Consider the following 23,278-nt stretch of genomic DNA (forward strand, 5'->3'; position numbering starts at 1 on the left):
TCTGACTGGGTCAGCACGAATGAAACAATAATATTGCTAATATAAAAATCAAAACATAAACACTTGTTCTCACTCATTAAAAAGTGAGAATTAGGCTTTCATCCCTCTAGACAAAACCTTCAGTGATCTGCCATCTTCCAGTTATCACACATTATGAAATAAAGCTCCTCAATCTAACTGCTTTAACAGGACAACACATGATATGGGTGTTAAAACATAACCTGCTAATAAAGTTATTCAGTGTGACATCACACTTAAATATTTATAGAATGAAATTATGGTACTAAATCATTCTATGGTACCACAGAGTCTGAGGTATCAGACGCATGTAACATTTTTCAGCTAATTCTGTCCAGGTGTGTAGCTAACGCCTGTGGATCCTTCAGTGAAACCCAGCTGTTTTAAACCTTAGCAACCTTGACACTGTTTTGATGAGTTATCAGAACTGATGAGTTGTCAACACTGATAGAGTACAACAGATTTCCAAATAAATATGAGGGACAGAATTAAATAATCAATACAGTGTGGAGTGCTTAACTTCACCCTCTAGCTACTATTTCTTGTCTTGGTCAGAGAGCAGACCATCATACTTGGTACCCCCAGGTACATTCGTATGCAGGGCTGAATGACAGAGTGGAAGTATTCATCAAAAAACACAAAGAATTATGAAAATACACATGTACAGAGCATTATGGGAAATCTTTTCTCTTTGAAGCAAGTTTTCAGAACAAAGAGCAATATGTTGAACTCACACCTACAGTACACATCGACTTGAATCAATGAACACTGTCGTTAATAAATAATGACGAATCAGTGAATACTGCTGTCTCAGTGGTTAACGTACTGGGCTACTAATCAGAAGGTGGCCAGTTTAAGTCCCACCACTGACAAGTTAATACTGTTGAGCCCCTGAGCAAAACCCTTAACCCTCAATTACTCCAGTTGTGTTCAGTCAGAATTGTAAGTTGCTTTGGATAAAAGCGTCAACTAAATACTGTAAATGTCAGAAGCTCATTCATTATCAGAATAGTTGTACATAGTAGTGTGTTAACATGCTTAGCAATATATGCAAGACAATGCAGAACAGTTGGTGTGACCTGTGTTCCTTCTGCTGTCAGGACCCTGTTATCACTGTCTGGTTTATGGAACTAATCTCAGACTCATTTGTCTTCGTGAATGAAAGCTTAAAGTTGTAATTTCACATCCCGAGTTGATTCACAGTCATGCAACATTGCACAAACTGTCCAGTGGAAACTGGGTCATCTGAACCCAGAGGAAAGGCTTTGGGTTTAGACGTGGTCTGGCTGTTTGGCCTGTAGACATGGAAAAACTGAAGAGTTAAAGGCATTGTGCTGTGAAAACAGGCCCACAGATCTGATCAACACGTATTGCAGTTATAGATTAGATAAACTACAGATTAGATAAATTATAGATTAGATAAATATAGGTTAGGTAATGTATAGATTGGATAAATTGTGGATTAGATCAATTAGATTATATAAATTGGATGATATAATTATAGATTAGGTAAATTAGATAAAATATAGATTAGATAAGCCTGGCATGTTTTCCTTCAGTCAGATGCAGCAGCACTATGTGTTTTTGCCTTGTGCTGTACAGAAGGATCAAGGCTGTGTTCTGTGTTCTTGGCATTTCTCAGCCCACAGTATCAGACCGTGCTGCCAGTCACTACAGAGCTTCCATAAAGCTGTTCAAGCCTGAATTGCTCACATATAAGACGCAGTGTGACCTTTCCGTCTCTTCACAGTTCCTGCCTGTGGTGCTGAAGAAGACCAAACTACTCCACAGAATGTCTATTACCTTGGCAACATTGTGCAGGTACATTGATTTTATCATAACTTCAGGCGTCACTCACCTCACACATCCAGATTAACCGCGCTCAGTGCCAGCAGAGAAACAAAGGCCAAATCATCTGTCACTTCTTTTGAAGTCATAAAATACAACCCACTACTAATCAAGTTCTCACACAAAAGTGAGAAGGCAAGAGGAGGAATCGATTGTAAAGATTAGTTTTATGTCTTCAGGCTTCTCTCATAAACCCATAAACCTCACACTGTTTTTTCTGGACAGAGTCAATAGTGTAGAGCTGGAAAAAAGGACCCAACCAGGCCATGTTCTTATAAAACTACACCCCAAGTTTGATCAATTATTCAACACTCCAATACACACCGTAGAAGTTCCATCTAAGGTTTTTTTATGCTAAGACTGAATCCCTAGATTTCTTAAACTTAATCTAAGATCACAGGCCAGCAGACTGTAGACTTTTACAAGCTGTATGTAGCTGTAGGGAGTACTGGAACATCTGTAAGAATCATCCAGCTTCAGATATCAAAATTAGGAAAGGTCACTGCACTGTGCTTTGGTCTCTGTGTGAACAATACGCAAACATTTGAGTTGTAACGGTAGCCTTGTGAATGAGTCCCACTTTAGCCTTTTGGAAAGTAATGACACTCTCTTGTATTGGACACAGGAGCATAACAGTATAATGAGGATTTACCTAATAAGTCTGAATATAGAATACCGTGATTATAGAATACAGTGATTACAGAATACAGTGATTACAGAAAGCAGTGAAGATGGAATACAGTGAATATAGAATACAGTGAAGGAATACAGTGAATATAGAATACAGTGATTATAGAATACAGTGATTACAGAATACAGTGATTACAGAAAGCAGTGAAGATGGAATACAGTGAATATAGAATACAGTGAACATAGAATACCGTGATTATAGAATACAGTGATTACAGAATACAGTGATTACAGAAAGCAGTGAAGATGGAATACAGTGAATATAGAATACAGTGAACATAGAATACCGTGATTACAGAATACAGTGATTACAGAATACAGTGATTACAGAAAGCAGTGAAGATGGAATACAGTGAATATAGAATACAGTGAACATAGAATACCGTGATTATAGAATACAGTGATTACAGAATACAGTGATTACAGAAAGCAGTGAAGATGGAATACAGTGAATATAGAATACAGTGAAGGAATACAGTGAAAATGGAATACAGTGAACATAGAATACAGTGATTACAGAAAGCAGTGAAGATGGAATACAGTGAATATAGAATACAGTGAACATAGAATACAGTGAAAATGGAATACAGTGAACATAGAATACAGTGATTACAGAATACAGTGATTACAGAAAGCAGTGAAGATGGAATACAGTGAATATAGAATACAGTGAAGGAATACAGTGAATATAGAATACAGTGATTACAGAATACAGTGATTACAGAATACAGTGATTACAGAAAGCAGTGAAGATGGAATACAGTGAATATAGAATACAGTGAACATAGAATACCGTGATTATAGAATACAGTGATTACAGAATACAGTGATTACAGAAAGCAGTGAAGATGGAATACAGTGAATATAGAATACAGTGAACATAGAATACCGTGATTACAGAATACAGTGATTACAGAATACAGTGATTACAGAATACAGTGATTACAGAAAGCAGTGAAGATGGAATACAGTGAATATAGAATACAGTGAACATAGAATACCGTGATTATAGAATACAGTGATTACAGAATACAGTGATTACAGAAAGCAGTGAAGATGGAATACAGTGAATATAGAATACAGTGAAGGAATACAGTGAAAATGGAATACAGTGAACATAGAATACAGTGATTACAGAAAGCAGTGAAGATGGAATACAGTGAATATAGAATACAGTGAACATAGAATACAGTGAAAATGGAATACAGTGAACATAGAATACAGTGATTACAGAATACAGTGATTACAGAAAGCAGTGAAGATGGAATACAGTGAATATAGAATACAGTGAAGGAATACAGTGAAAATGGAATACAGTGAACATAGAATACAGTGATTACAGAATACAGTGAATGTGGAATACAGTGAACATGTTAGCAGACATGATTTACATATAAAAATGATGAAATGACATTGTATGCAAAGATAATATTCAGTGGTGGTATTTGCATGTGTAATATGCTCTCTGTAGCTGTTGTGTATTTGGGTTCCAGCCTGAAATGTGAGATGGCAAACTTCAAGGTTTAGATGAACAGATAAATACAATAAAGAGTTCCAGGAGAAAATATACAACCGAGGAAGCTGAGAATAGGGTAAGGTACAAGCAAAGTGACATTAACCTGAAAAACAAAACAAAATTGTTGCAATTACAAGATAAAGAAATATTTCCATTATTCTGGCCTTAGACATTTAAAAATGTTTAGAATAATCTGCTCTCAACTTCTCCTCATTGTCTGCTTATAGGAGCTGAAGGTATTTGCCCTGATGTTCTCCTGTATTTACACTGTTAGGTACAAACTGCACATGATGCACATTTATTAAGTCAAAGCTGCCAAACCCAACAGATGACAGCTGCTTTGAAAGATGCACTTCTGTTAGTTCAGCTTGAACAATTTTTGTGGGTTTTATGGAGTTTGTAGACATTTTTCTGTGTCATTTATTTACAGGTTTAATTAAACCATGTTTACAGGTTTAATTAAACACTGCACTCAGTTGTTATTCCATGAAGCAGTAGGTCATTGAGCAGCAGAACCAACCCCCACTGAAGAAACTGTCTCACTCAAACACCTCCAACACTTTAGCGGAATTAGTGTTGTATGCTTTTGTTTTAGGAAATTACCTCTAAACACAGAAGCGAAGCCTACTGCAAACATTTTTCTTGCAAACCATGAGAAACCACATTAAATTTCAAATGCTGTCAGTTTGCTGTCTCAACATGTTAGAAAACGTCAAACAGCTGATCCATATTTTAATTATTATTATATAAGGTGAATTCACTTTCTTGCCATTAAAAGTCACCAGTATATAATGGAACTGATTCTGATTTACTAAATACAGTGTTTTTAAATGTATGTATTACAAATGAATATCAGTGAAGTGTAGCACATTAAAGGATAACCCCTGGGAGTGTGTTTAGCTTTGCATGGGACAGATAATATGAGAATGGGGCAGATCTTTGGTTAGGCTCTAGGGTGTCTTAGTACGACTACAGGCATGACAATCTCAGGTGATTCTGTGTAGCTCCAGGGTGAAGGAGACCTCCGATTCCAAACAGTGCTCACATGGCAAAGAAACTAATTAGACCTTTTTGCAAATCTATTTTTAACACATTTGCCAATGTCTGATGAATAAATCATAATAAATGTTGCATTGACCATGTAGTAGAGCACATGCCACATATTTATATATGTAATATTTATATCAAACTTTAGCAAAGTTATGAAATGCATAGCAACGAAAACCAAAGATTACACTGTACTTCTATTTATTTATAAAGCAACAAATTAACAGATTGAGTAAAACAGGATGGGCAACGAGCAGCATTGGGGATTTGGTATTCAGAATTTAGTATTCATTATTCAGTATTCAGAATTTAGTATTCATTACTCAGTATTCATGCAGATTTCAGTCATCTTCACCTTATTCTCTGCATTGAACACAGGGAGTATTCCACAGGAAGTATTCCTCTGCTTCTGAAGGCCACCTCTACACCTCCTGTCATCTTCCACTCAGAGAAGACTCACACAGACAGAGAAAGCGTCAAGTTCATGGGATTACTTGTGTGACCTACCTGGACGTGTCAGAACCAAAACATCGGACTAAGGCGGCCTGTGATCAGGCGCATGAGGGACAGTAGAGGGTGTAAACGAAAGATGTGGAGGTGGTCTGAACGCTCACGTTCACATCTGCATGACCAAGTCATAGTACTGCTGACATATTTCTCAATCAAGCCTAATGTACCATTTAAATGCTGTGAATATCATGTTATTTATGAGTATCAAAGTAAAAAATGTCTTCTTTCATATATATTTTTTATCTTTAAATATATATTCAACAATCTTTTATCTGATATTAAATCATTTTTATTTTGTATATATTTTCATATCTGTGGAAAACTAGGTAACGTTTACATTCCTGCTGAACTACACCACAGAGGCATTCAATACGCAGGTTTTCCAAAGAGAAATATTACTATGAGAATATGATAATATTTGATCGACCTCAGTTATTAACTTTTAATTTGTGCTGCCTTATCATCTCACCCTTACTGGATTCTCCCCCAAAGGGAACACTTTTCTCATTTTTTCACTTTTCTATTTTTCTGTTTTGCCTCTTCCTTTTTCACGCGCCCGCCCCAGATCTGATCCTGGCTCAACATTGCCACCAAGAGACTCACAGATGGACTGCAGCTGGAGGCTCATTCCATGCAAAAGCCCCAAGATGCCACTCCCATTCATTGTAACCCCCTGCGCTCTGTTCTGCTCATACATTATAGTTCACTCTCCGTCTTCATGGTGTGTGTGGAAAGTGAAGCCATGGTAAAGGTGCCTTCTTCAGATGGCGCACATAAACATCTAGTCTGAGCACTTGAGCGTTTTGATAACTCAGGAGCAGTGAAATACTATGAATTACTAGCTCTAAAGATTACTTCCCAGATTGCTTCCCATATCTCATCTACTGAGACATTTAAAGAAATCATGACTCTCTCTCTCTCTCCCTCTGTCTGTTTCTCTCTCACACACACACACACACACACACACACACACACACACACACACACACACACACACCTACACACACACACACACACACACACACACAAGCACACACACATACATACATAAACACATATGGTGTTTTCTGTGTCTAGCTCAATTATGGATTACAAACAAATTAACTGTTGTTTGCACTGACGTCTGGAGCAGTCAGTGCTTTGATGTGTGCATGTTTGAAGGTAGGGAATATCTTTATTATCTTTATTAATTATCTTTATTATCTTTATTAATAATTTATTAAATGCACTGCCTTTAGTCAATGTATGTGTAATTTAACCCAATACTTGATCTTTAGTCAGGGAGGTCCTCGCATTTCCGAGTCAGGCTTCCTCTCTGAATTACAGTTGTGCTGGAATGGTGCTGTCCTACATATAATAGGGTGTCACAAATTAAATAATGAATTCACAAAGTAAAAAAAGAAGTGTGTGTGACAGAAAGGGAGAACAGAAAAAAATGTGTGTGTGTGTGTGTGTGTGTGTGTGTGTGTGTGTGTGTGTGTGTGTGTCTCTGTGTGTGAAAGAGAGAGAGAGAGAGAGAGAGAGAGAGAGAGAGAGAGGGAGAGAGAGAGAGAGAGAGTGTTTGAGTTTGATGGAGGGTGAGAGAGTAAGAGAGAGAGAGAGAGACAGGGGGAAAAAGAGAGAGAGAGAGAGAGAGAGAGAGAGAGAGAGAGAGAGAGAGAGAGAGAGAGAGAGAGAGTACAAAGCTTTTTTCTCTATGACCCAATTTGCAGCAATTTGGTCAAGGTGGAAACAAACAGGATGTGACTTTACATCCAAATAGTGTCATCCCACATTTAACCACACCCCTACAAGATCAGTGCTAGACTCTAACAGGAGCTGCGCACTTGTACTTACTGTTTTACATAACAGGCAGTTGTCTTTGTTTCTAAATGAGAGTGGAGCTTTGTTTTGCATCTCTAAAAATGTGTTTCTGATGGATGAGAAATTCTAGAGTGATACGGTCTAGATGTAGGAATACCAGATAGATGGGAATAACAGATAGATGGTGGGAATAACAGATAGAGAGTTGGAATAACAGATGGTCCCTGGATCTAACCCTATCAACCTTGTTCTTCACTGGTCTGAGTGAGAGATGCACCACTGACTGGTGCCACTTCCCTTGTAGGAAGTAGTGGGAGATGAACAGACCTGGAGACACCTGCAGATCATGCAGACCTTCAAGTAGAGAGGGAGATGTCTCACCCAGGCAGATGACTCAGTCAACTCAGTTGAATGTATTTGAATAGAGATGAGTTTTCACAGCACCAAGCATCTGTACCACTCTAAGATCTGTACAACTCTGAGATCTGTACCACTCTAAGATCTGTACCAATGACAACCGTCCTGTCACACTCACATGGTGAGCTGGTGTAAGGTCAATAACCTGTATCTGAATGTTGAGAAAACAAAAGAGATGGTTGTTGACTTCAGGAGAGCAAGACGAGATCACTCCCCACTTACCATCAACAGCTCCTCAGTAGAGATCATCAAGAACACCAAGTTCACTTAGCGGAGAACCTCACCTGCACCCTGAGCACAAGTTCCATTACCAAGAGAGCCCAGCAATGTCTTTACTTACTTTGGAAGCTGAGAAAAGCCCATTTCCCCTCACCCATCCTCACTACCTTCTATAGAGGTACTATAGAGAGCATCCTGAGCAGCTGCATCACTACCTGGTTTGGGAACTGCACTGTCTTTGACTGCAAGACCTTTCCGAGAATAGTGAGAACAGCTGAGAAGATCATTGGGGTCTCTCTTCCCTCCATCATGGACATCTACACAACACGCTGCATCCGCAAAGCCACCAACACTGTGAAAGACCCCACAAACCCCTCACATGAGCTGTTCACCCTTTTGCCATCTGGAAGAAGGTACCGCAGCATCCAGTACCGCACCTCTAGACTGTGCAACAGCTTCTTCCCAGAAGCCATCAGACTCCTGAACCAATTTCAAACAAATGGACACTTTTATACACACACATACACACATGCTTATACACGTTCATGTACACACACACGCACACACACACACATATCCATAAATACATACACTCACACACATTGTTTTTTGTTTTTGTATCAGACAAATTGCTGAAGTCAAACTTCACACACATATGCACTCCTTTTGTACTCCTGCACATTCTTCCTACTGGCTGCTAGAATAGTGTACTAAATCAGTACTGTATTCTGAACTGTTTCTGGCTGCTACCAGTGACTGCTATGTTCACTATAGCACGTCACTGACTCCTATACACAAACCCACTTTACATATTCCCAGTACTGTGTACTGGTCAAAATAAATGCATTGTCTGTTCATTGTGTATTGGTCCTGTCCTGTATTTATTGTATGATATTATTGCTCTGTATTGTATTGTTTGCCCTCGTGTAGTGTGTTGTCTGTTGCACTTGTTTTGTGTTGCACCATGGTACTGGAGGAACATTGTTTTGTTTTGCTGTGTACTTGTATATAGCTGAAATGACAGTAAAGCCCTTTTGAACTTTGAACCACTCTGAGATCTGTACCACTCTAAGATCGGTACCACTGAGAGATCTGTACCACTGAGATCTGTACCACTGTGGCCCCAGTGGCTGACGCATCTCACCCTTGCTCAAGGTCCGTCACCTGTTGTTGGCCAAGAGTTTGTGGCTAAAGGCCGTTGGGATCCTTCCCTTCCATGTCTAACCTTAACCCTAACTCCAAAACTCCCTTCCCCCCTACTCCCTAACTCCTAACTCCCAAACTTCCTAACTCCTAATTTCCTAACTCCTAACTCCCTAACTCCCAAACTCCCTCCCCCCTACTGCCTAATTCCTAACACCCAAACTCCCTAACTCCTCACTCCCTATCTCCCTAACTCCTAACTCCCTAACTCCTAAGTCCCTCTGAGTCGGACTAGAGGCTGACGATGTGAAACATGTATGCGGTAATAATGAGCTAATTCCTTTAACATGATAGCGTGCTTACAGTGTTTGAGACCTTTCAGTTCTCCTCTTGTGAAGATAAATTAATTCAGATCTAAATAAAACAGCAGTTGCTTGCGCTTGCGTGTTAATGAGGCGTTTTGCTGTACAGGATCCTGAGGGCCCTGCGGGCTGACCTGAGCTTTTGTTATTGCCGCTAAAGCACTTTGTCGAACCTGCCCAGAGCAGAATGTCACTTCTCTTTATCCACTCTGCCAATCACATCTCTGCCAGCAGCATGGCAGTCTGGCACTGATGCTGACTCAAACTGAATATCTTCAGCGTTCCATCCTAATGACCCACAATGATGAATCATCACTCAGCGGTTTGTACTTGTATCACCCAGCTGGCTCTGGTGGCTTCAGAAGAGAAGAGAAGAGAAACTTCACTGCATGCCTTGGCAGACTTTCCAAGATGCTTAATTACTTCCTGCCTTGCGCATGATATCCTGTGGTCATGTGACAAAAGCCACATGTTTGAACTGGCTAAGCTGAAGATCCTCGGAATGCAAAATTAATTCTTTACAACATCAAGATAAACAAAGTGTAAATGGTATAAAAGTACAACAATATTTAATGATGCATTTGACCCATCACTGTTAATTACTTGGACATACGAGTTTAGCCTTGATTCACATGAATGTGTCTTTTCAAGAGCTACCACATGAAGATGACCATAGTTTAGGTCATCAACATAAAAAAAGGTTGAGAAAATGATAAAGCCAGTGATTCAGATTTATTTAATGATATTGTATGGAACACACTGTATTAATATTATATGACACACATTGTATTGATATTATATGGCACACATTGCATAACATTCACATAAATTGAAAATATAAATAAATAGGAGTGCGTAGATTGTTTGGATGAATTTTAAATAAAACAACCATAAAATGACACACCTGTGGGTATTAAAGGTGTGTGGTTGGGTGATCCATAAACAACAGCCCCACTAGAATATGTTGGTCAATACCAAAGCTATCAGAAAGGCTGTCCTGAACTCTTATACATCAGTACATGGATATTAACTATTTGAATAAGGCATAAGACTCAGAGAGCCAGGTGGATACACACACACACATGCACACACACACACACACACACACACACACACACACACACACAAAACTCGCACACACACAAACACACACACAAACACACACACAAACATGCACACACACACACACACACACACACACACACACACACAAAACACGCACACACACAAACACACACAAACACACACACACACATGCACACAAACGCACACACACGCACGGACACATACACGCACAAACACACACACACACATACACAAACACATGCACACACACACACAAACACATGCACACACACACACACACACACACACACACAAACATACACATACACGCGCATGCACACACGCACACACACAAACATGCACACGCACAAACACACACACACACACACACACAGACAAACATGCACACACACAAACATATGCGCACACACACACACGCACACACACACAGAAACACAGATATGCACATGTGTAAATCTTGTAAGAGCCTTACTTACACTGACACCTTTATGCTGTATATCACTGACGGTCAGCAGAGGTCCAGGTCAACTACTGCAGGTCTCCATGGCTCAGATGGTCATGAATACACCTCCACTCACGCTGCCATTACAGTCTCAATGCCATAACACTTATCTTCTTCCATGAGGCTCAAACAACAGTTGCACTGGGTATTAAAACTTGCTTTGCCATAATTCACATCTTCTCCAGTCTGCACTGATACTTTACGGTACAGACAGTAAAACCACTGGATCTTACTTAATTATCTCTTATTTGAGCACCAGGTTAACAAAAACATTCTGAATATTGCCAAATCATCATACATATGCCTGCTATAATTCAGTTAGCACACATCTGCGTAATACTGGCAAGTGAATTCTTTGTTGTTGGTTGATCTTAAAATAATTGAGCACCACACCGTTCTGAAGGCTGGTATATGTAATTCCATCATTTCAGAATCCATTCACTGAAACTACCTTATAGTTCAGTACAGTTTGAGCCTTTTACATAAAAACACATTTTTAATTACAGGTTTATTTGGGTCATTTGCTACTACAAAGCCAGAAAACGATTGTCTTAAACATTTGTTCACAGTTTAAATTAATTTACCAGGAAAGCCAGTCACATTTACTTTTGATTGATAAACAAAGATGCTTTTAAAATATCCAACAGGTAGGAGGCAAAGTGATAAAAAACTGGATTCAAAACCTACAGGACAAGTCATGTTCCAGTCACATTTCTGTAGTATTCCAGTTGCATTCCAGTTACTTTCCAGCTTGCTCGTTTGAAAGATTATGAAACTACAACGACACAATTATATTATATTTTCTGTCATGGGACACTACAATGGAACTTCAAAATGTACTAACATCTAATAATGCTGCAAGAAACAAAGCAGGAAAGAAAAACACCACCAGCAGCCCAGTTCAGTTAGCAGAATAAACGTAATGATGTGTTCCTGGGACTGTCAGGTGTGCATGGGAAACCCTTTTAACCTCAAATGGCTAAATGGCTTTCAAATGCTGAACCAGGTTACGTATCCCAAGTCTGAACACCTCAGCCCCTGAGGAAGGTTCAGTTTAGTGTTCAACAGCTGCTCAGCTAGCCACCATGACTGTGGTCTAACTCTACCTGGGGACCAGGGCGTCTCGTAGACCCCCTCCCCAACGCTGGGCTGGACGAACGGGGAGTGGAAGGTTTTGGAGGAGACAACAGGATGGAGGAGAGATGGAGCCGTGTGGATGGAGGATCAGGGTGGAGAAGAGATGGAGCCGTGTGGATGGAGGATCGGGGTGGAGAAGAGATGGAGCCATGTGGATGGAGGATCAGCGTGGAGAAGAGATGGAGCCGTGTGGATGGAGGATTGGGGTGTAGGAGAGATGGAGCCGTGTGGATGGAGGATCAGCGTGGAGAAGAGATGGAGCTGTGTGGATGGAGGATCAGCGTGGAGAAGAGATGGAGCCGTGTGGATGGAGGATCAGCGTGGAGAAGAGATGGAGCCATGTGGATGGAGGATTGGGGTGTAGGAGAGATGGAGCCGTGTGGATGGAGGATCAGCGTGGAGAAGAGATGGAGCTGTGTGGATGGAGGATCAGCGTGGAGAAGAGATGGAGCCGTGTGGATGGAGGATCAGCGTGGAGAAGAGATGGAGCCATGTGGATGGAGGATCGGGGTGTGGGAGAGATGGAGCCGTGTGGATGGAGGATCAGCGTGGAGAAGAGATGGAGCCGTGTGGATGGAGGATCAGGGATGGAGCCGTGTGGAGGGTGTGTCTGCAGAAATAGCAGCTCCTTCGGCGGTTCTTTGTGCTCTATAAAGGACTCACTCTTTTTTTACTGACATACCTTTACAGTGAGCCAGCTGTCTCTCTCTCATACACACACACACACACCTCTTTCTCTGCCTGCGCACAGTTGTACTTTTCGTAGTTTAATGTAGATCCTTCCTCTTCTGACATAAGTTGATTTTAGTGTTGTCTGAACACCTCTAACGCTCGTGGTGTCTACATGGTGTCATTGTCTTTAATTCGGCACACAGCTTCATCACCATCATTATCAGTAGTACCACATTCTGACTGCGTTTGTCCCTGCTGTGTAGCTTTGCACGGTCCGAGTCATCGTCACGTGCCGTAGCCCGAGTAATGGAGCCGGAGGCGCGCGTGATCACGAAGAGAACATTGTGAAGAACGGCGCGGATGCACGCGGAGCCAGCCTTCAGAGCGAATGCAAGCAGCTACTGGAAATGAACGCGCGATCATCATCTTCTGTCGGGTAAGCTTTTAAGAAACGGCTTTGCTTTAAAGACACTCGACTGTTGTACTGCATTTATTTTGTATAAGCGATTCGTTCCGACTCATTGCTCAGTGAAATGCAAACAAATTTTAACAAGGGAAATTAAATTAAAGCCGTGAAATATATAATTCTACACACTCGTCAGTTAGATCTGAGGCTGCCAATGCCAACCGTGCCAATAAGATTAAATCGGAGGTGTGTGTGTGTGTGTGTGTGTGTGTGTGTGTGTGTGTGTGTGTGTGTGTGTGTGTGTGTGTGTGTGTGTGAGTGTGTGTGTGTGTGTGTGTGTGTGAGTGTGTGTGTGTGTGTGTGAGTGAGTGAGTGAGTGAGTGAGTGAGTGTGTGTGTGTGTGTGTGTGTGTGTGTGTGTGTGTGTGTGTGTGAGTGTGAGTGTGAGTGTGTGTGTGTGTGTGTGTGTGTGTGTGTGTGTGATGGCCTGAAAACGTTTAAATGGCAGGTAAAGACACCCTTCGCATACTTTTTCTACAATACTTTGCCCCTGGTTGAATTAATTTTACGAAGGAACTTCAACCTAGCGCACGCGCCTTCAGTGAGCGTGACTGTGGCTGGGTGTGTGTGCTCGGGTGTTTGACAGACTTCTGCGCAAACTTCGTATGTCCTCATGGAAATGAACCTTGTTATGATGTTATGATGTTATGGACGCCTTTTCGGAATAAACCAGCTGTATTACTGAAGGCTTGAACTGCCCGGGCGCTCAGTGAGACCAAAGAGCGGATTGGATTCGGAGGAAACCTAAAAATCGCACGCTGCCTCCACTACTTAGCAGAAGCCGTATATATAGGCCAGATCCGCCGGGGTAGCAGTGATATTTACACCCATGTCAGGGTGGAAGGTTTTGCTTTATTTAATGTATTTTTGAACAGGCGTCTTCCAGGCGGCAGTATTGCCTACAGGGGAGACGGAAGCTGATTTATTAATGATTTAAATGACGTTTCAGCATGTTTCACTGGAAGCAAACAACTAACCCCCAAGCTGATGGATTGGTTTCTCTCCTTTTCTTTTTCCCTAGATGAGGAAACACGCCTGTGCTGCACTGAACTGAGCTCCACCATCCTCCCGTAAACATGAATATCTGCATATCGGTTCTTTCTTTTATCGCCATATATCCTCGCTTTGTTCAGGTGTTTGACATCTATGGGGAAATCTGTTCAGGGCTGTGTGTTTGTGAAGAGAGAGAGGGATTTCTAATAGCAAACTGTGAAAATAAAGGCCTGCTAAGCCTCTCTGATGTCAGGCCTTTGCACTTAAATACATATCATTTACTGCTCACCGGAAATCTTTTAAAAAAACTTTCACTCAACGACTTTGTGCATTATGAGGGACTCACAATTTTGCATCTAGGCAACAATGATATAGCTGAGATTGAGACTGGGGCTTTTAATGGACTTCAAGGACTAAAGCGCTTGCACTTAAACAACAACAAAATCGAAGTACTAAAGGACAATACTTTTGCTGGCCTCGACAGTCTGGAGTATCTTCAGATTGACTACAATTATATTAGTCACATTGAGGTGAATGCTCTTAACAGACTACATCATCTGGAGGTGTTGATTTTGAATGATAATCTGCTGTCTGCCCTGCCAAAAAACATTTTTCAGTTTGTTCCTTTAACCCACCTTGACCTTAGAGGGAATCAGCTTAAACAGCTGCCCTACAATGGACTTCTGGAACATATGGGCAAAATAGTAGAACTTCAGCTTGAGGAGAACCCATGGAACTGTTCCTGTGAGCTCATAGCCCTTAAAGCCTGGTTAGAAAGCATATCATACACAGCGTTAGTTGGAGATGTGGTTTGTGAGACCCCATTCAGGCTGCATGGCAGAGACCTTGACGAGATCTCAAAGCAGGAGCTTTGTCCTCGAAGAGCCATAGCTGAATACGAGATGCAGGCAGAACCTGTCCACAGCAGCCACGCTTTCTTCAGGACCACGTCGGCCTCAATAACAGGCCCAGTACCAGCTTCAAACACCTTATGGTCCTCTCGACCTACGAAGAGCAGCCAACCGTCAGGGAAACTACGCACCAAACCCACCTCACGGGTCTCCAATAAGCCACAGATCTTTGGCCCAGCTGTGGCTTTCCAGACCAAATCCCCAGTGCCTCTCGACTGTCCTCATCCGTGCACTTGCAATCTCCAAATTTCAGATCTTGGCTTGAACGTGAACTGTCAAGAGAGAAAAATTGAGTGTATCTCAGATCTAAACCCCAAACCATATAATCCAAAAAAGATGTATCTTACAGGAAATTACATTTCTTCAGTGCATGGTTCAGATTTTGAAGAGGCTACCAGCTTAGATCTGCTTCACTTGGGAAACAATCGGATAGTTATCATACACAGCGGAGCGTTTGGAGAGTTGGCTCACTTGCGGAGGCTTTATTTGAATGGAAACTTAATAGAGCGGCTTACTGACAATATGTTCTGCGGTTTAGAAAGTCTTCAGTTCCTCTACTTGGAATACAATGTCATTAGAGAGATAGCTGTGCACACCTTTGAGCAGGTGCCCAAACTGCAGTTACTCTTCCTAAACAATAACCTTCTGAAAACACTACCCACTGGCGTGTTCAGAGGGTTAAGCTTGGCACGACTCAACCTACGCAACAACCACCTTAGAAACCTGCCCGTTACTGGTGTTCTGGAGGACCTTCAGTCGTTAGTGCAGATAGATCTGTTTGAGAACCCCTGGGATTGTGCATGTGCTGTTTTGGAGATGAAGAACTGGTTGGAGCAGCTCAGCACTGGAACTGTGGTGAACAGTGTGATCTGCGAGTCTCCTCCGAGGTTGGCAGGAGAAGATCTGTGCTATGTTCATCCCTCTCATTTTTGCCCAGACGCCTCACATGCGCCGGCATCCATTGTCTCACCTTCAGAGCAATCCTTCCCTGGCAGCACTATCGCCATGGAGACAGCACTGGATTATGACACACAGTATCCCACAATCCCTCTCTCTGTGCTCATTCTAGCCTTGCTCCTCCTCTTCCTCATGTCAGTGTTTGTGGCTGCAGGGCTGTTTGCTGTTATGATGAAACGCAGCAGGAAACCTGAGCAGTCAGCCTCCCTGAGGACCGGCGGGAGCTCCTTCAACACGCTGTACCATGACCGGGCTGCTCAGAAGGTCAGGACTTCGGCAGGTCACGTGTACGAGTACATCCCTCCTCCAACGGATGGCCTGGGTCATGGCACTGCAGCAGGGGGGAGCAGAGACTCTGATGAGCTGGCTGCTACACAGGTGTCTAAGTCCCATCAGGAAGGTCGCAGCACTGTGGTTGGCTCAGAGCTCAGTGCAGGCACACCACGTCCCCTCCACGGAGCCTCTCCTCTCCCGGATCATGGATGCGTTTACCAGCTCCTCCTGGCCAGGGACCCGCAAGCGTCCTACAGGGCCAGTTTGTCATGTAAGCACGACGGAAATGTGTCAGCACACTATGCACCTGAGTTTGATGTTCAGCAGCAGTATCTGCGTCCAGATGGGACACAACAGACAGTGATGTTTTGCTCAACACCAGACACGGTCTGTGCAGAGCCAAACAGGAGCGAATACTGGGAACTGAAAGCTAAGCTTCATTTTGAGCCAGACTATCTGGAAGTTCACGAGAAGAGAACAACTTTCACTCAGTTCTGAATCACCCCCAACACACCACTCCCTTTCCACACCCACCTCCAGGTTTTGGCTCTGATATCACAGAGGGTTATATAATACCTGACTACTGTTGGAACTGGTTTTATTGACCAAATTGTCCAATCTGGAAACCAGTGGAGGTGTTTTCTTTAAAGTGAAGAGTCATAGATGGTTTTTTATATAAGCACTCATCAGGAAGTTTAATGTAATGTTGCTTGACTCGTATGCCATGAGGAGTTACATTCAAGAAACACTGACTTGAATTGGAAGTTTCATTGTTGAGTTACTCGTGAATGGGACAACGTGCTCATAATATGCTTTTCATAGTTTGCCATTTTGATACTGCTGGTTTACAATTGTATTCATAATTCATACATAATTCATCAGGTTATTTTTGTGTTTTTACAGACTGGTCTCTGCACATTTCGCATCATGTCACCATAGTAAAGAAGCTACATGTAATGTTTTACATTTCAATTGATCTTTATAAGATCTTCACAAGACACTGACCATTACATTTTATATGTTGTTACTAAGCATACACAAACCAAACAAAAAGGTTCACACACATTCAAAAATATTTATGCAGAACATTTATTCACAAGCAGTTTTTATTCTGTTAGCGGAATCCTAGTGTTTCCATTAAGCTCTTTTAATATGGCATTCTGAGTTACACCTTCTGACGTTCAGAGTCACGTGTTCTGACGTTCAGAGCCACGTGTTCTAAAATTCAGAGTCACATGTTCTGACGTTCAGAGTCACGTGTTCTGACGTTCAGAGCCACGTGTTCTAAAATTCAGAGTCGCATGTTCTGACGTTCAGAGTCACGTGTTCTGACGTTCAGAGCCACGTGTTCTGACATGCTGTAAATGAAGTGAATTAGCAGGCATTCAGATGTGATCTTTAAGTTAAATAAGACCTTAAAGGTCTGAAAATGCACTGAATAAGATTGTTATGCATATAAGGACTCACGAGCACGATGTGGATAAAACCGACACATTATCCTGCCATAGAGTCCTGGATAAATCAAAGAAGAGGTCTCAGTGGTTGTACACGTTTGCCTTCAGTATTACTTCCAGATCCAGGACCAGATCCAGAATCGCTTGTAAAGGCATGCTTTAGGAAATGGCCTATGCATTCATTCCAGCCAAACACTAATTTTCCACTAAGGTTTCCTGACCCACTAGGGCTATTTATTCCCGTTCAATTTTCTGCGTGTGAAAGCAACAGCAATACAATTGTATTTATATACAAGACTTTAATATTCATGTTGCAGTAAAATTCTCATGCAAGTCTTAATGCAATCTGGAAAGACTGTTGTGCCGCGAACTTCTTAACGTCCTTAAATTAATACTGCTACTGTTTCTTCTTCAGTTACTCAGTTATTGCACGTGTAAAACTTTAAATACTGTTTTAAAAAAGTTTATTTTAACTTGGCTGTTTGTTGCAGTTTGGTTGCATTGTGGTTGTAAAGTTGTTTTTGTCTTTTTATTCTGTATTTGTTAGTGCAAACGAAATGAACTCAGCTGAAAATATGCCTGATCCAACGTAATAAGATGGCACATGTCCAGATTCTGCACTGATATTCTGACATATGCAGCACACACTGCTGTAATATCATCTAGTATATGCGTCTCAACATGAATGCTGGCAATACATCAAACCAGTGACATATTTGTCACAATTGTTTACTTCATGTTACAGATGAATAAATTCTATATTTTTCTTTCATTTTTCTCACAGTCCAGGGAGTATCTTGAGGATGGGCTCTGTCTTTATTTCCATATCCCATATTTCCAAATATACTTGTATTCATTAAAATGTACTATTTTGTTATCTAGAATATGTTCAGTTTAATATCCAGAATATATGTTGTGCATTTATGCAAGTACACAATTTATTAACAGAATTTTGACATTTGCTAAAAAATTAGAACTTGTTAATCATAAAAATAAATGTTGTATTTTGCATAGTGACAATATGTATTCAAACTGAAGTGTCTCGGCCATTCGATGAGAATTAAATATTCACGATTTTGCTGCAGGGACAGTATGTTTTGAAGGCTATATGTGCACAAGTATAAGTGAAAACATGCTCTTCCTGGCCAAGACAGGGATCAGAAAGCATAGCAAAAGCCCTAAGGTCTTGTGTTAGTAATCCTAGAGACTGCTGTTATAGTGTAGCAGAGTGTGAAATAATAATTCTGGAATATCAGCGCTGTCCACACATTACGGAATCACGTGTTTATTGTAGGAACAAACACTCCTTCTATCTTCTCTAAGGCTTGCTCGTTAACAGCACACCCCTGGTTCTCTACGCTGCCTGTTCATTCTGCTCCAACCTGCACAAAACAGGAGAACACCAACACCACGTTAGCTGGAGTGTGTGCCGCCGTCTCCCCCTGGGAGACTGGTGAGCCACTCGAGCTGTTGAAGCTCTGTAATATGGAGGAGCTAAAAACAGGAGAATTATTGATCTTTTTGCCCATCCTGTATATCAGCTGTCTGACGAGCAGAGTGTTTTAAGGTGTGAATGTGACAGGAGCATCTGGAAGAAGTTTTTGTGTGTCTTCACAGCAGAGCAACCCGGGCCTTTTCCCTGCAGATCCCTGGATGCAGACGGGAGGCTAGGTACGCTCTGTACTCCAAGCAGCATGGAATAAGGCCTCCACGGCTTCATGCTGCATGTGGAAATCTCACTGTTTTAATGAGGGAGGATAGTTGTGCTATCTGCCATGTAAGCGGCTAAAAAACTAACTTGACTGGTGTGGAAACTGAAGCTCCTCCAATTGTTCATGCAAGAACGGAAAACCACAGAACACTGAAAGTCTTTCTTTGCCCCAAGGGCTGGCTTCTCCTGTGCTGCCGTATTCATGGAAACTTGTCATCATATGCCTGTGGTGAGCTCTTATTTGTGTTGAAACATTATAGTTTGTGTTCATTATTGCAGATTTAAATCAGTAAATACATTTTATGTTTTACTGTCCTGAAAAAAAACTTGAAAGTTGAAACATGACACTGACTACAGATGCCAGCCAAGTGCATTCCTGACTACATCAATTTTAGACAGTAGACTTCCCATGTTTTATGTAAAATTCAGATTGTGATTTTAAATGTCTGAGGGAGGTGACATCATCATCACCATCATCATCTGCTCTCAGCACTTCTTGAGTCGAGTGCTTGGCAGACCGAGAGCTCTGAAGTGGCTGATCAGTGGAACATCTCAGCTTTGCTCTGGAGAGAAGGAAAGAGAGAAAGTGAGAGCAACAGAGAGAGAGAGAGAGAAAGCGAGAGAGAGAGTGCGAGAGAAAGAGAGACATTAGGCCAGATTGGTATTATGTAAGTGGGATGAGCTGTGAGACACCTCATTCAACTCCAACTCCCTTCCTTCCAATCAACTCTCATCCTTATTAAAGCCAACAGAACAGTATTTCATATGCATCATAAAATCCAAACTGACTCCAGCGGTGCCAAATATGCTGTAGAATGGCATGGACTGGTGGGTTTGTGTTCTGTAGTGTTCTTTGTCTTGAGAGCCTGCTTTGCATAGTTTATTGACTCAGACAGTGTTTGTGCTTGTCTTTAAGGGCTTCAGTAGCTATTGCAAACACACAGGACCGCCCTCGCCCTAAACGCACCCAGCTCGGTTATGCACTAAGCAGAACCAGTATATATGATTTCCAGCCTTTGCTGATCACTCACAGCTGCTACAGTGCAACATGTGACATGACATGCATCGTCTGCATGGCAGCCTGGGAAACACTGGAATTTTCTAGAAGTGTAGGCTGGAGGAACAGAATCTTTAAAAAAGCCTTATGGCAGATATTTGGGATATGGCTATGCATCTTGTTGTAGGGTGTCATGGTTGGTCCCTCCTATCATCTATGTTCCATGGTTTCCCTGTCATTCTTTCTCCATTCTGTTCCAGTACTTATTTTGTTTTTCACCGTTCATGATGTGCACCTGTGCCTTGTTTAATGTTCATTAGTTCATGTATTTAAATCCTGTCTGATTCCCTGTGTTTTTGCTGTTCATTGAATGGCTGTGTTTTACCCCTGATGCGCTGTGTTTTTGCTGTTCATTGAATGTCTGTATGGCTGTGTTTTACCCCTGATCTCCTCTGTTTTTGCTGTTCATTGAATGTCTGTAGGGCTGTGTTTTACCCGATTCTCTGTGTTTTTGCTGTTCATTGAATGTCTGTATGGCTGTGTTTTACCCCTGATGCCCTGTGTTTTTGCTGTTCATTGAATGTCTGTATGGCTGTGTTTTATCCCTGATGCCCTGTGTTTTTGCTGTTCATTGAATGTCTGTATGGCTGTGTTTTACCCCTGATTCTCTGTGTCTGTGCCTGTGTTTATTTCCTTTGTTGCCTAGTTTTTCCCTAACCCTGTTAGCCTATTTGTTCTTCGACTAACAATCTGTATTGTTAGTCTGTTTCTGTTAAACTCATGATTTATTTATTCTATCCACTCTGTCTGGTTCGCTATGGCTTCTCTAGCTAGTGGCGTCACCACTTCTGCAGTGTGTTGGCTCCCACCTCCCCCTGTTCTATCATCAGTATGGCTGAGAGCAGGTGGGTGGTTGCGGATCTGACGTCTATAGTCACCCTAGCTTGTCGTACTGATTTGGAGTAAGACAGAAAAATTCTAAGCTAAGAGGTCACAAGGATCAACATGTTTCTATTCCTGCCAGAAACATGGGGGCCGTGCTCACCTCTGTGAGGCTAGCATGCACCGTTGGGCTCTGCTAAACAGCTCAGCATTTGGAGGATGGAGGCTCTCAGGTAAGCATGTGCTGTTCCACATACTGGACCATACTGGACCAAACCTCCTAATCCAGGCAGATTAGAGGAGATGTACAATAGTTTTTAAATGGAACATATATCTTGGTCAAAAAATTTAACAAACCAAACAAAAAAGTTTTTATTGCCAAATATAGAAACAAAGTGTTCAAATGCTTTTTTCACTCCAAAATGAAGACATTCACAGGAATAGTGAGGACACAGATGTATATACAACGGCCACCACACGCCACAGCGACCTTCTCTTACAATGGTAACCCATTAGAATCTAATGCAAACTTTAGATGGCCCTTGCTGTGGAATCCTGTAGTTTCTAGATAACATCGCAATGCTGATTTATAATCCTTCCTCTCTCTCTCTCTCTCTCTCTCTCTCTATATATATATATATATATATATATATTCATCGGTGTGTCACATGAACAACTGTATAGCCCTGGGTGTCTTTGACAGTTATCAGTGGCAGACAGATGTAGTTGGTTTCTGCACCAAGGACATGTCCTTCTCCACACAGCGGGAGAGGCGGAACAAATGCCTCACACTCACCTAACACACTCATTATCCACAGGGGGCAAAGATTTCTGGGGGAATTTGCATCCTGCTTTATAAACATTAGCTGAGATTAACCTGTTGGGTGTTCAGGGCCTTAATGGGTTTATAAACAAGTAAATAAGACACTGCTGCTTTTGAATTGGAAAACTAGTCCTTATACGAAGAGGAAAGGAGATATCAAGGTTTGATTGTATGTTGATTCTGTGTTACAATTGGCACATGAAATGTAAACAAGCAAAGGACCATATCACACTGATGAAAGATAAAGAGAAGCAAGATTAAGAATACAAAGCAAATGGAAGAAGGAAAGAATAAAAACTGACTGCTTAAAGTGTGTAAGTGTGGGCTGTTGACATGGCCAAAGGCCTTTCACCGCCCTGTAAACAATACTCATTAATGTAAACTCATGTAATTCCACAAAATGTGCTAGCAGTGGATGTTGACCAGCAGAGGTGCAAACGTTGCACTGTGAAGAGTGAGATTGCTGTGGGGCCTGTTTAAAGGGTTAGAGGTAGCTCGGTAACAACTGCTGGAGAAATACATCAGCCCCTTCACTGAGCCCTCCTTTGAAGTCTTTTTTGCCAACTTCAGCAGGGACTTAACATACATTTGTAGCTGAAAACAGTCAATATATCAGGAATGAATGCATTTCCATGCTGTGGAAGGAAACAGGGCTGTTTAATATTCCGATTGCAGAACTTCAAAGAGTTTGAGCCTTTTGGGACGGTCCTGGTGACTCAGAGTGCTTGTGTTCACACAAAAGACTGCCCACAGTGGAAAGGTCTCCTGTGCACAACACCTCATACTGGAGGTTAACAGCCCATTGGCTTGATTTCTAAACAGATTCATGTTTCTAAAACAAC

General features: G+C 41.6%; 1 protein-coding gene across 1 annotated transcript; it reads left to right on the forward strand.

Annotated features, from left to right (window-relative positions):
- The first annotated feature begins 13,211 nt into the window (after positions 1–13,211).
- On the forward strand, positions 13,212–18,795 carry slitrk5b (SLIT and NTRK-like family, member 5b). Its single transcript, XM_027031167.2, has 2 exons — positions 13,212–13,406; positions 14,457–18,795. The coding sequence occupies exon 2, from the start codon at positions 14,512–14,514 to the stop codon at positions 17,065–17,067; it is 2,556 nt and encodes an 851-aa protein (XP_026886968.2). The 5' UTR covers positions 13,212–13,406; positions 14,457–14,511; the 3' UTR covers positions 17,068–18,795.
- Positions 18,796–23,278: the final 4,483 nt, after the last annotated feature.

This window comes from Electrophorus electricus, chromosome 25 (genome assembly GCF_013358815.1).
Source record: "Electrophorus electricus isolate fEleEle1 chromosome 25, fEleEle1.pri, whole genome shotgun sequence".
Classification (NCBI taxonomy): domain Eukaryota; kingdom Metazoa; phylum Chordata; class Actinopteri; order Gymnotiformes; family Gymnotidae; genus Electrophorus; species Electrophorus electricus.